Source organism: Musa acuminata, chromosome BXJ1-7, assembly GCF_036884655.1.
Source record: "Musa acuminata AAA Group cultivar baxijiao chromosome BXJ1-7, Cavendish_Baxijiao_AAA, whole genome shotgun sequence".
Taxonomy (NCBI): Eukaryota; Viridiplantae; Streptophyta; class Magnoliopsida; order Zingiberales; family Musaceae; genus Musa; species Musa acuminata.
The window spans coordinates 2,718,257-2,730,649 of record NC_088333.1 but is presented as its reverse complement, the minus strand read 5'-3'; the positions used below and the strand labels follow the sequence as shown (position 1 = coordinate 2,730,649).

The following is a 12,393-nucleotide window of genomic DNA, read 5'->3' as shown; positions in this document are numbered from 1 at the left end:
TTCCAAGACTCAAGAGTTCTACCTTTGAGTTGTATTTGTAGCCTTTGGCTTTTTGGATTGTTGCATTTGTCTCTCTAAAGCATTCTGAACACATTAGTAATCCAATAACAAAACATATGTATCAATAAGTACCTAATATCAGACAGATAATGGAAGATAAATTTATGACAGTGAGAAAAAAATTGAATGGTCATAATTATATAGGCAATGAGAACATGCATCATAGTCATGTGATTGGCCATAATAAGAGGCAGAGAACAGTCAGAGATTTATATAAAGGATTATTGAAGCTTGAAGCTTCAGAAGCAACATAAATGTCAACAACAGAAGGAATGCAGATTCTTAGAGATCCAAGATAGATAAACAGTTTCACTAAGCTGAAGTTTGCCTTTTCACCATCAAACCATATGGATATGCAATGAAAGAAATTTAAGTCGGGTTTCATACTTATGAAGCAAGGATTACTAAAAAAACTACATTATAGTCATATCGATAGAACCGCTTACAGTTGCTTGTCTTATAGTATACAAGGTGAACAAGAAGTTCATTATTTCCTTTTCTATTTATATCATGTCCAAAACAGTTACTATTACAGCAAACATGAAACCAACAAATCTTCATCGAAACATGATGAAGATATCACTCCAGAGGAATTTTCATCTACAAGAACCGGAGGAAAGGAAAATAACTATTTGGCGGCAAAGGTGACATCAAAGAACAGCAATATCAGACATTCATAGTACATTCACCGGCCATCAGAAGATGTGAAAGATTCTGCGAATCCGGCAGGCCTTGCAGGGATGCTTCCCTTACTATCGTCAAGGCTCACTGAACTAACATCTGTTGTACCATCAGCAGCTTGCCATCCCTTCACCATCTGAAGAAGGGGTTGTTGCAGGTCGATACCCAAATATTCATCCTGGTCATCACTCATGGGCCTCCATTTCTCAGCCAGTTGGGCGAGTACGTTTACTGCATGACCCATGTCAGGCCGCTGCTGTGGCTCTCGTGCAGCACAATGTCCTGCAAGTTCTGCAATGATTGAAATGCTATCAAAGTTCTCATCCGTGACAACAAGTGCTGGATCAATGATACTATTGAGATTTTCTTTGGTGGTCTTCATTTGACAGAACCAGGAGACAAGGTAACGGCTCTCTTCGGGTCTGTTCTCATCCAGTGCCATCAGACCAGTTAATAGCTCCATCAGTACCACTCCGAAACTGAAGACATCAATCTTTTTTGTAACTTTTCCAGTAACTTATTTAATCATAACAACGCAAACCAGTCAATAAAGTAGTCAGTTGCAAATGAAAATTACTTCCTCTACTTGATGAATTAAGTATTCTTGAGGACTAAACAACCGCAGTGAATATATTGCTGAAATATGTATAAATTGCAAGGAAATTAAAAGATACACATAACAGAGAAAACAATGATCCAGTAAACAACAAGCAGAACAGTGACTATTGAACAAAAAGAGAAAAGGCTTCATATATTGCATGTTGCACCTTGTTATTCTCCTACAGCTTGATCTCTAAAATAGAAAGAAAAAGATACTAATCAGAAATTTAGATCTCCTAGGTCATATGTGAGTTCTAGATGATAAATTATAACGTAAAGAAATTAAGAAGAACTGAAGGAACTATGTACTAAGTTCCACGAAATTTTATGGCAATGTGCTTCTTTTGTTATGGAAATGCAAATATTACAAGAAGAAACCTAAAAACATGGATCTGGACATATAAGAATATTTTTCTGAGATAAGGTAAATCTAAGTTATTAGAAGAATGTCAATGCTTGGAACATTAATAAGGACTATCTTTTAGCAACAATATCAGACAAAGAAGGAAAGAAGGTACCCACATATTGATGCATTTTTCTCACAAATCAAGGTAGTCAAAACATAAATCCTTAATCTAGCCTTAGATTTTTTTGTATTAGTAAGTTATTTTTCTAAAGAAATGATTGTTAAAAGTGACAACAAAATTGTGAGATTAAGGTAATTTCGGCATGTTTGTCAAAGTTTAATCGGAAAAGGTGTGGTGTACATAATAACATTTATTAGAAACAAATTTTCAGTCCTTTGAAGTCAGTCTATGAGTAAGATCACCAATATCTATCACTGAAAAGTTGAAGAAAAGGCATTACCAGCATATTCAGGGGCTAAATACCCAAAAGTTCCAGCAAGTCTAGTTGCCACAGAATTTTTTCCATCTGGGGCAAGTTTGGCGAGCCCAAAGTCTGAAACTTTTGCTCTATAGTCATCACCAAGTAGTATATTTGAGGACTTGAGATCTCGGTGGATAAAACATTGATGAGCCAAGTTATGAAGATACTCCATTCCACGGGCAACATCCAATGCAATGTTCATCCTCTTCTTCCATGACAATGGCTCCGACTCCAGCTGCTTCCATCGGAACAGATGCTTACTCAGTGCCCCCTGAGGCATATACTCATAAACTAAAAGTCTCTCATATTCTTCTATGGAATAGCCCAGGATGGAAACCAAATTACGGTGCCGAACCTTTGAAAGAACAGCAATTTCAGCATGGAATTCATCTAAAGCTTTACTACTTAACACAGCAGATTCCATTCTCTTAACAGCTATCATTGTCCCATCATGCAACTCTCCCTTGTAGACAACACCAAATCCACCCTTGCCAAGCACATTCTCTGAAGCAAAGTTTCTAGTAGCACTACGAAGAACCTGAACTGATATTACTAAGTTGCCAGACTCAATCAAGTGTGTATCACTTGTATGACTGCTGTTTATACTTTGCCATTCATTAGTAGCAATGCTGTTACTGGCATTATTTGCAACCACAATCTTGACTAAATTATCTGGCTTAGACGAGTCTCTGGGATGGACAACAATGGAGCTTGGTGCCAGAAAGGCACTCTTTCTTCTCTTCCAGAAGCACAGGAAAAGAACAGCCAAGAGAAATATAGAAACACCGAAAGCAATTGGAACAATGACAATCAGGAGATTCAACTTCCTAGAACCTCTTGACCTATTACCTGAATTAGCATCAGGCGATGAGCTGCCAGGAGATCTAGGTGAGTTATGTGATTGGGTATTGTTCGGTGAGCTGTCTGATGGACTGTTCCCAGTTGAAGGAGATTCTGGAGAACTAGCAGTAACTAGCAATTTATTTCCATCAAGAAGGACTTTCACGCTACTAGGGAAATGTGGAACAGGAGGAGAGATGTTATTTGAAGAAAGATCCAAAGTTTTTAGCAATTTCAAGTTTGTCATGTTGACCGGAATCATGCCATCAAGATTGTTACCCCCAAGTCTAACATCAACGAGATCATTCAATTTTCCGAGGGATGGACTGATTGTGCCATTCAATTGTAAGTTTGGAAGATTTATCACAGAAACTTTGCCATCAAAACAAGACACACCAGACCACAAACTGGCACAAGGATCATTACCAGACCAAGAAGCAGCAAGCTTCGATGGATAATTCACTCTTTCAAGGAACTCTAAAAGAGCGGTGACTTCTGGTGAGCAAGGAATTCCTGGTGTAGACTGGCAAAATGAGTTATAAGCATAGGTGAAGTTGAAACTCACCTTTGGGATCGGACCCATGAACATATTGTTGTCTAATTGCAATGACTGGAGCTGCGGCAAGCTTGTCAGGTTCTGAGACACAAGACCAACAAGCAGGTTATTGTTGAGCCACAGCCGTGTCAGAGATGTTAAGCGCCCAATTGAGCTTGGGATTGGTCCTGTGAGCTGATTTCCATGGAGCCAAACATCCTTCAGCATTGTCATCGATGCAATGACATCAAGCGAGCCGGTCAATTTTGGTCCAATCTGGTTGTTCAGCCATAAAATCTGCAGTGGCAGACCTGAATAACTCGCTGGGATGGTGCCGGTGAGATTGTTGTATGACAGCTTCAGAACAGATAGAGAATGCATTGTTCCCAAGAATTCCGGCAAAGGGCCGGCGAGATTACAACCCACCAATGACAAATTCATCAGCTGGGCAGAGTCTGCCAGGTCCGGAGGCAGCACCCAGCCAGTGCTCTGGTTCAAGGGATTCATGTCTAGAGACAGCACCTGCAAGCTAGTGAGCCCGACGAAGAAGTCCGATGGAATGGCGTCGAACTGGTTGTTCCCAAGGTATGCATACTGCAAATTGGACAAGCCACTGAAAGACGGCAGCTTTCCACTAAAATTGTTCCTCTGGAGACCGATATTGGTCAGCATGGAGAGCTTGTTGAAGTCCCGAGGAAGAGGGCCGCTCAAACCCAAGTTCTGGACCTGGATCTGGGCGACGCGGGAGCCGGAGCAGAAGACGTGCGACCACAGCGGAGGGCCGCAAGGGTCTCTGTTGTTCGTGGGCCATTTGAGGAGCTCCGGGTTGGACAACCCCTTCCGGAACTCATCAAGAACGGCGTAATCTCCGGCATCGGTTGTGCCGAACACCACCGATCCGAAGCAGCAAAGGAAAACGGATAAAAACACGATCTTGATCCAATTCCCCAGCGCCATCCTCTAAAACCAAGATCTCAACTCCTCATGGAAATGCGAAGAAACATCACAGATTGAAAATTCAGGAAGAGAATCGCACTCACAGCCTTTAATCACCAGTCTCGGAGCAAAAAAACAGATCCATCCGAGGCCTTCAGTCCACAAAAAGATCGAGCAACCAGGGTTTCTCCAACTCCAGTCCCAAACTGGGGGCACAATGCTGTCGCTCAGAGGTCAGGAGAGCTCGAAAGAGTCCAATCTCCGGACCAAAGGCGAGGTTTTTATTGGGGCGGTGTCGGCCGCAAGTCCCAAAACTACGTCAAAATGGGATTTTTCTTCGCTCCCAGTAAATCACGGCGTCATTAGCACCAAAACTATCCCCAACGCCTGCGTAATGTGAAGCACAGGAACAGAAGAAATGAACCCGCAAAGCACGCAGGTGACCGCCACGTGGATTTCTAACAATTTAAAGAAGAGAAAAGAGAAGAAAAATAAAAAAGAGTTGGGAGAATTTCCTTTTACTATTATTTTAATAAAAAATAATGTATATTTTCTATTTTTTGTATTTTTTTCAAAAATATATCTCTCGTTTCTCCTCATGGTTTAATTATTCCTCATATTTTTAGCATTATAAGATTAATAAACAAAATAAAGCTGATTTATTTAATAATAATCAAATCAATATAAAAGCTTTACTTGTTAAAATAAGGCCTTATAACATCCTATGATTAATAATTTATGACCATTATGTCACGATCATTATATCAGAATCAAATCCAACCCAAGAAGAAGAATACAAAATAACTCAAATTAACAAATAATAATAATAATATAACTAGTATTACAATTCTTCGTCCATACTCCTACTGATCACCCAAAAGTACATTCTATTATTATTTCCACCGACATGAAACATGTCCTGAAGAAAGCAACATAATGGATATTATTAGCCACGAATTATACAGGCCTCATGCAGTTTGCTCCAGTCTTCTATTAGTTCTCGAGTGTTGGTCACATAACATGCTTAAGACACTTGATATGGTCGCCGATTGGGTCAATTCGAGTCAATTGGGTCCAATCGTTGAACCGAACCGAACCTACTTATTTATCACTGGACCTAATTATGTCGGTCCATTTATGATATGAATGCCTGACCCAAACCCACCATTCTCGCATCATGTCGACCTGGCGTGTGGATTACGAATTGCCACTTGTCATATCCATTGATGGTCCATCGATGAGAGCCAATTTCAATCTGTTCTCCCTCGTCCTCACCGTCAGATTTAGATCAGACGATAGAGAAGGATGAAAATGTTCTGAGATTAACTCTGATCCGCGGATTACCAGATTGGACAACGGCCCTTTCTCTACTTTCCCCCATCGTTCAACTTCAAACCCTCCCTCCCCGGCCTTTTCCCGGCTAGGGTTTCTCACCGTCCTTCCGTCTCCCGTCGCCATGGAGAGTTCCGCCTGATCTTTCGATTCGATCTGTTGACCCATGATTTATTGTTTTCCCTTCTGATTCGTGTCTTTGATTGGTGAAACTCCGTGAATAGCCGCAGAGGATCTCCGTCGAGCTTCTCCGCCGCAGCGCAGGAGGCTCGGGAGGTCCACAAGCGATCGAATTTTACCCCAGAGGTTGAACTTGGCTACTGATTTGTACTCTTTTTTCCCCTATGTTTGGGAATTGGTGAAGGGGGCCGATGTCTCTGTGTGTTTTTTGCCACCTATGAACAGGTTTTGGGTATTGAAGGAAGAATGTTTGGCAGGAATCGTTATGCGGAGAAGGTGCTGATGAAGAAGATGTAAGCATCCTTTGCATCATCCTTGAAGTTTGATTTTCTAACCTTGTCTTAGCAATGTAGGTATGTTTGTGCTGTTCCTTTTATAGTTTTTAGTTCAAGTCATTGAGCCCTCATATTCGCTTTACTAAGCCTGATAGGGGTAAAAACAGATCTGACGTGACACGCCGGATTTGATATAACACACCGGGACGTCAGCCACCCATGGGCGACACGGCTCCCCAAGGGACGAACATTAACACCCACATAGTATGCACCCTCACTGACCGTACCCAGACGATCCCATCGTCTGACCCCCATGACCAGTCAAGGCAGGAGAAGGCGTCAACCGAGGAAGCCAACACTAATGCCGACTTGATGTGCGCCAGCGTCACTGGCCCTCAGCCAACGAACTGCAGCGTTTGACTCCAGGCACCTGACCAAAGCAAAGGAGCACATCGACCGAGGCACGCCCATACCCTGCGGTAGCCAAGCTCGCCACGCAACCCCAGCGCCCTGCAAGCTGCCACATCAGGTAACATCAGATTCATCTACAAATACCCCGGGAGTTCTAGACGAAAAGGTAACTTGGACTACTGGGAAAAAGACCCTCTCCACCTCATCTCCTAACTTGATCGTCGGAGGGGTCGGGCCGAGCCTCCGACCCGACCTGTGTGCAGGAACGAAGGCGAGGTGGCCTCTTCCCGGCGCTGCTGCGGATCTGCCGACCCGATCTACCTCCCCGAACCACAGTGCTCGGCCGACAGGAGACCCCGAGGGACGTCTCCCGAGATCCCCGACATCCGGACCCCAGAACCGAGCCGCGTCGGCCCCGAGGCCACGGCTTAGAAAGTTACTTACCGTAACAAAGCCCATTGCATGAATACTGACATACAACTGAATAAAATAGCTTCCTTTATGAGCAGTTATGTTGCTTGACATACGCAAATCAAGAATGTGAAATTACTATCTGCAGCTAATAGACAAATCAAGCAACCAACTTTTTATAGCATTGTGATCCTGAACAGGTATTTTTACAATATTACAAAAATGTGACCATGTTTGGCGTTGCTGATTACCATCTTTGTATATTTATACATTAATTGTGTCCAGAGACATGTCGGATTTGTAGGACAAAAATGGAGAGTTTGCTTATTCAGGATTGTTGATTTAACGGACGACTAGCTTAATCGAAGCAAAATTGAACAATTTCTTTCTGTTTGGTCCTTCCCAGTCTCGCTATTCATGATGAATCATCAAGTAGGTGTAATTGTTCCTCTGGAGGCTAATAGACGAATTAAGTAGCCAACTTTTTTCTAGCATTGTGATCCTGAACAGGTCATTCTATCATTTTAAAATGGGTTCATGTTTGCCATTGCTGATAACTGTCATTGTATTTGTAGACATGTTATTGTATCCAGAAGCATGTTGGATTCATAGGACAGTAATGGTGAATTTGCTTGTTCGGTGTTGTTGATTTAACTGATGACTACCTTAACTGAAGTAAAATTGAACAATTTTCTTTCTGTTTGGTCCTTTGCAGGCTTGCTGTTCATGATAAATCATCAAATCTCCATTAGGTGGTCGACAAGGTTCATGATGAAGCTACTCCTGCATCTTTTAGATTGGGATACGACAACATGGAAAAAGGTTTCTTATCCTTTTAACATGCCACTCCGTGCATTAAATTTTAGTTCAATCCCTGGTTTTGATACGTGCAGATGATCCTCAAACAACACTTAAGCAGAAAAAGGAGGAAAAGGCTGGCAATTGAAAGGTCCTCTTACCGGTGGTGAGCTTGCTTTCATAATATGCCCAACACATGATTTTAGTTTCACTTTGGAAAATAGCCCCTAGGCCTATCTAAGATCTCTCTGGATCAGTCAAATGATTTATCAACAACCTCTCTTTGACATTGAATGTGTGCGTGCATCCATCATGTGGTAAACTTAAGAGCCTCACCTTTAAGTACAGTCATGGCCAAGTTGCCCTTTCATTTGCTTATGAATCTAATTATAAAATCATAGACACTTTTAATAACCAATTACCAATTTTTATTTACATGTGTAATCCGGAGAGTGAATAACAGGCACATTGCGACCAAATGCATTTATGAATTTAGAGGCAAATGCTGGTGGTTGGCCTTGGACATGCAAAGGAAATTATAAAGCTGGACAACAATGAATTACAATATGTTTGCTAATCAGTCATGCTGTTCACTGGTTAATTAGTACCAATAATAGTTCTCCCAATGAATCCATAATCTCGTCGTTACATTATCTGTTTTATTTGTTATGCTGATAATTAATAGCAATCACTTTTTTACTATGTTAAAGCGGAAGAACATAAAATAAAATTTTCAATTCCTAAAGATATGTTTATCGTCGTGCGAAAATTGATGCATAAAAATTCATGAAATAGAAAACCACGTGTGAGATAATTTGTATTACCTAAGGAGATCGTATATTCTTAAATCCCTGTTTATCTCTAGAAGAGGGTGAAGGAGGTCAAGTGTTCTTCTCTCTAGCGTTGATCCACATAGCAGAGTTACGATGACGCTCCTCAAAACTTCATGTTTTGTTTTGAGGTGGAAAGGAGAAGGACAATAGGAGAGAAAACAAAAAGCTTTGGCTTATAAATTATTGAAATCCTTCTATTTATAAAGGTCCCTTATCAACTTAACTCTAATGGATCCCTCCTATTAGGTATTAGATCTCCATCCAATTACTAAAGCCTCTTAGATTAGTGGATCTCTATCCAATAATCTCTCGTGAGCTCTTATTAGATTTAATCCATAGGATCTAATAATTCAGGGGCTTATTTGATATCTAATAAGATAGGGGCTTCAGCAGATATCTTATATCTGAACCTCTACTTATCGTAATGTCTACCATATGTGTATGATCCTATAAGCCCAATATCGAGTTGGTCATGAGTCATATCTATCATAACTCCTTCTGACTCAGTGAATTATTATCTTCATCGACTGCGAACGTACTAGGCCACTACGTCGTAGTTCCTAGACGATACAGGGGAATCCAATCCATTGGATCTATCTGTCCTCAGTTACCGTGTATCTATAGTCCCTCATCCATCTAATATCCTAGAGATCGTTTTATGGGCATGGTGTTGTCAGACCCATGTAGTTTCTACTCGAGTCTCGCTCTAATCGGATTCTCACGGAGAACTCTTTCTCTCTCAATCCGAATGACCCTGACCAGAGATTTGTTTGAGCAAAAACACATGAAATAGTGACTACTCGAGTCTCGCTTTAATCGGATTCTCACGGAGAACTCTTTCTTTCTCAATCCAAATGACTCCGACTAGAGATTTGTTTGAATAAGAATACATGAGACAATTTCTACTCGAGTCTCGTTCTAATTGGATTCTCACGAAGAACTCTTTCTCTCTCAGTCCGAATGACCCTAACTAGAGATTTGTTTGAGCAAGAATACATAAGATATTCCTCTCATTACATCGAGAGTGGATGATCCTCTATCAACACTCAATAGCCCTCGTAAGGTTGACTACCACTCCCGATGATTGGTTGTGCCAGATCTGGGACATCCAAACCTATAAGTCAAGTATCAATGAGTGGAGCACTCATACAGGACATCCTTTGTGTCTCAAGTTTAAGGACCAGATATACCACTTAGACTACGGAATCGCTGTCTAACAATAAGGCATCATCAACCATTTAGTATTTCATAAGCGGATGAACTCATTCCTCAATTAGTACCTGTATTGTATCCATATTATCCCCATACGAGCAGCTATAAGACCAGTTGTATCCATCATATGGATGGGTATATAATATATTAATCTATCCGGTTATCTCGAATAAGCTATAACTAAGATTATTTAAGATATGTGTTCAAAAACGAATGAGTTTCATTATATATATATATATATATATATATATATATATATATATGTGGTGCAAATACTATTCCATCGGTTTCCTTGTCATGATGCTTCTGCCGACCTTGATTCTCAGTGCACCAATTTTTAGATATTGGCTAGTCGATCAACATCGGCGGCTGCGAGAGGAACAGAGTCTCTGCTTTCTTGCCCCATTCATTCGTCCTCCTTTCCCCAGTCTTCCCTTGCCGCATCTTTGTCTTCCACAAACATGCCCTGTCTTTGATCTTCAAGCTTCATCCTTCTCCCTCCATGGACGATGGCAGCCTGCATATTGTCATGCTCCCATGGCTAGCCTTCGGCCACCTGCTTCCGTTCATGGAGCTCTCCAAGCGCATAGCCCAACATGGCCATCGCGTCTCCTTGCTCGTCACCAAGAGAAACATACAGAGGCTCCCCAGAGTTCCTCCCCATCTCTCTTCTCTCCTCCAGTTTGTCGAGCTTCCCATGCCAAGCATCGAACACCTGCCGGAGAACGCAGAGGCATCGATCGACCTTCCGTCCGACGAGCTCAGACCGTACCTGAGGCAGGCCTTCGACACCTTCCAACACCAGTTATCCAGCTTCCTCCGGCAAACGTTGCCCCGCGTGCCCGATTGGATCCTCTTCGACTACGCCGCCTACTGGGTGCCCCGAGTGGCCACCGAGTTCGGCGTCCCGTGCGCCTATCTAGGCCTCTTCAACGCCGCGGTGCTGAGCTTCTTTGGGCCGTCCGCATCGTTAATGGGCTGTGAAGGCGCGAGGGAGACGCCTGAGCAGTTCATGGAGCTGCCTGAGTGGGTTCCTTTCGAGTCCACCGTCTTTTACAAGCCCTACGAGGCTCGCGAGCTCTTCAAGCCCGGCGTTCTGCCGGACGCCTCCGGTGTGTCAGAAGCTTATCGGTTCGGTAGGACCTTGGAAGATTGTCAATTGATATCTGTTCGGAGCTGCCCAGAGTTCGAACCAGATTGGTTTCACCTCCTCGGGAAGCTACACAAAAGACCAGTGATTCCCCTAGGATTCTTCCCTCCCTCACCTCAGGAATCAGACACCGATGAAGAGAGCGACAGCAGGTGGCGCAGCATCTTCCAGTGGCTAGCGAAACAAAAGCCAGAATCAGTCGTTTACGTTGCATTCGGCAGCGAGGTAAAGCTGGCAAGCTCTCAAGTGCATGAGATTGCTCTCGGCCTGGAGGGATCCCAATTACCCTTCGTTTGGGCACTGAGAGCACCGGCAGACTCGCACGGCAGCCCCGCCGCGCTGCCGGAAGGATTCGAGGAGCGGACGCAGGGGCGCGGGCTGGTGTGCTTGGGTTGGGTCCCTCAAGCCCGGCTCCTTGCGCACCCGTCCATGGGCGGATTCCTGACGCACGCCGGTTGGAACTCGATCGTCGAGGGGCTCGCGCTCGGGCTCCCGGTCGTGCTCATGCCGCTGATGTTCGATCAAGGTCTGAATGCAAGAAACCTGGTCGAGCGGAAGATTAGCGTGGAGGTGCCGCGGAACGAGGAAGATGGATCGTTCACAGGAGAGGGGATAGCGACGACCTTGAGGTTGGTCATGGTAGAAGAACAAGGTCAGCCACTGAGAGCGAAGGCCAAGGAGTACAGAGACGTGTTTGGAGACGAGAAGCTGAACGATCGACATGTGTGGGAATTCCTCAAATACTTGATAGAACATAGAAGACAACAAGCTTAACTCAGCTGCAATCGATATGAGATCTCAGTCTTGTCGTCGCTGTTTTCTGCTTTATTCGTGTTGTTGGATTCTCCTCGGTCACATGAAGCTTGGTGTCAACGTTACTTACTGCTCTGACCCCAAAGCTTCACCATCTACTAGTAATTCCAACTTGGACTCTGGATTTTAATGGAGAATCACATGCTCCATCCAATCTTCTTAAATACTTATCCACCAAAACCTCTGTGACTGTCTTACGCACGCAATTACTTTTCCACTCAGTCGTCAAGTTCATTACATTTTCTTGATGTTGTTGGTGTTCCAATCAGTTGAATGGCAACTTTGTGAGTCTTGATGAGAGAGACAGATATTATCTTTTGTTAATGCTCCAAACTATTCATCAGTAGAAGAGCTTTCCCCTGCCAAATTTGAGGTCATTAACATAGACAAAAACGTAACATAGTATGGGCACGATCGGCACCATTATTTCCCAAACTCACTACAATTTCCTTGGATTTGAAGCTAGATGAGGAAAAAATGATGTTTTTGCTGATAAAA

At 43.0% G+C, this 12,393-nt stretch overlaps 2 protein-coding genes across 4 annotated transcripts; one reads left to right on the top strand and one right to left on the bottom strand.

The window, feature by feature from the left end:
- Positions 1 to 532: 532 nt before the first annotated feature.
- Positions 533 to 4,847, bottom strand: LOC135678206 (receptor protein kinase TMK1-like). Of its 3 annotated transcripts, XM_065190728.1 has the most exons (3): positions 4,585 to 4,844; positions 2,149 to 4,504; positions 533 to 1,257 (listed from the first exon to the last, which is right to left on the bottom strand). In XM_065190728.1, exons 2-3 carry the CDS (start codon positions 4,499 to 4,501, stop codon positions 746 to 748), a joined length of 2,865 nt encoding a protein of 954 aa, XP_065046800.1. In that variant the 5' UTR covers positions 4,502 to 4,504; positions 4,585 to 4,844; the 3' UTR covers positions 533 to 745. The 3 variants fall into 3 exon arrangements, with proteins under 3 accessions (XP_065046800.1, XP_065046801.1, XP_065046802.1); XM_065190729.1 differs by having other exon boundaries at positions 533 to 1,032; positions 2,149 to 4,846; XM_065190730.1 differs by having other exon boundaries at positions 1,066 to 1,220; positions 2,149 to 4,847.
- Positions 4,848 to 10,223: 5,376 nt separating this feature from the next.
- Positions 10,224 to 12,220, top strand: LOC103990757 (UDP-glycosyltransferase 91C1-like). Its single transcript, XM_009410013.3, has one exon. It carries the CDS (start codon positions 10,435 to 10,437, stop codon positions 11,854 to 11,856), a length of 1,422 nt encoding a protein of 473 aa, XP_009408288.2. The 5' UTR covers positions 10,224 to 10,434; the 3' UTR covers positions 11,857 to 12,220.
- Positions 12,221 to 12,393: the final 173 nt, after the last annotated feature.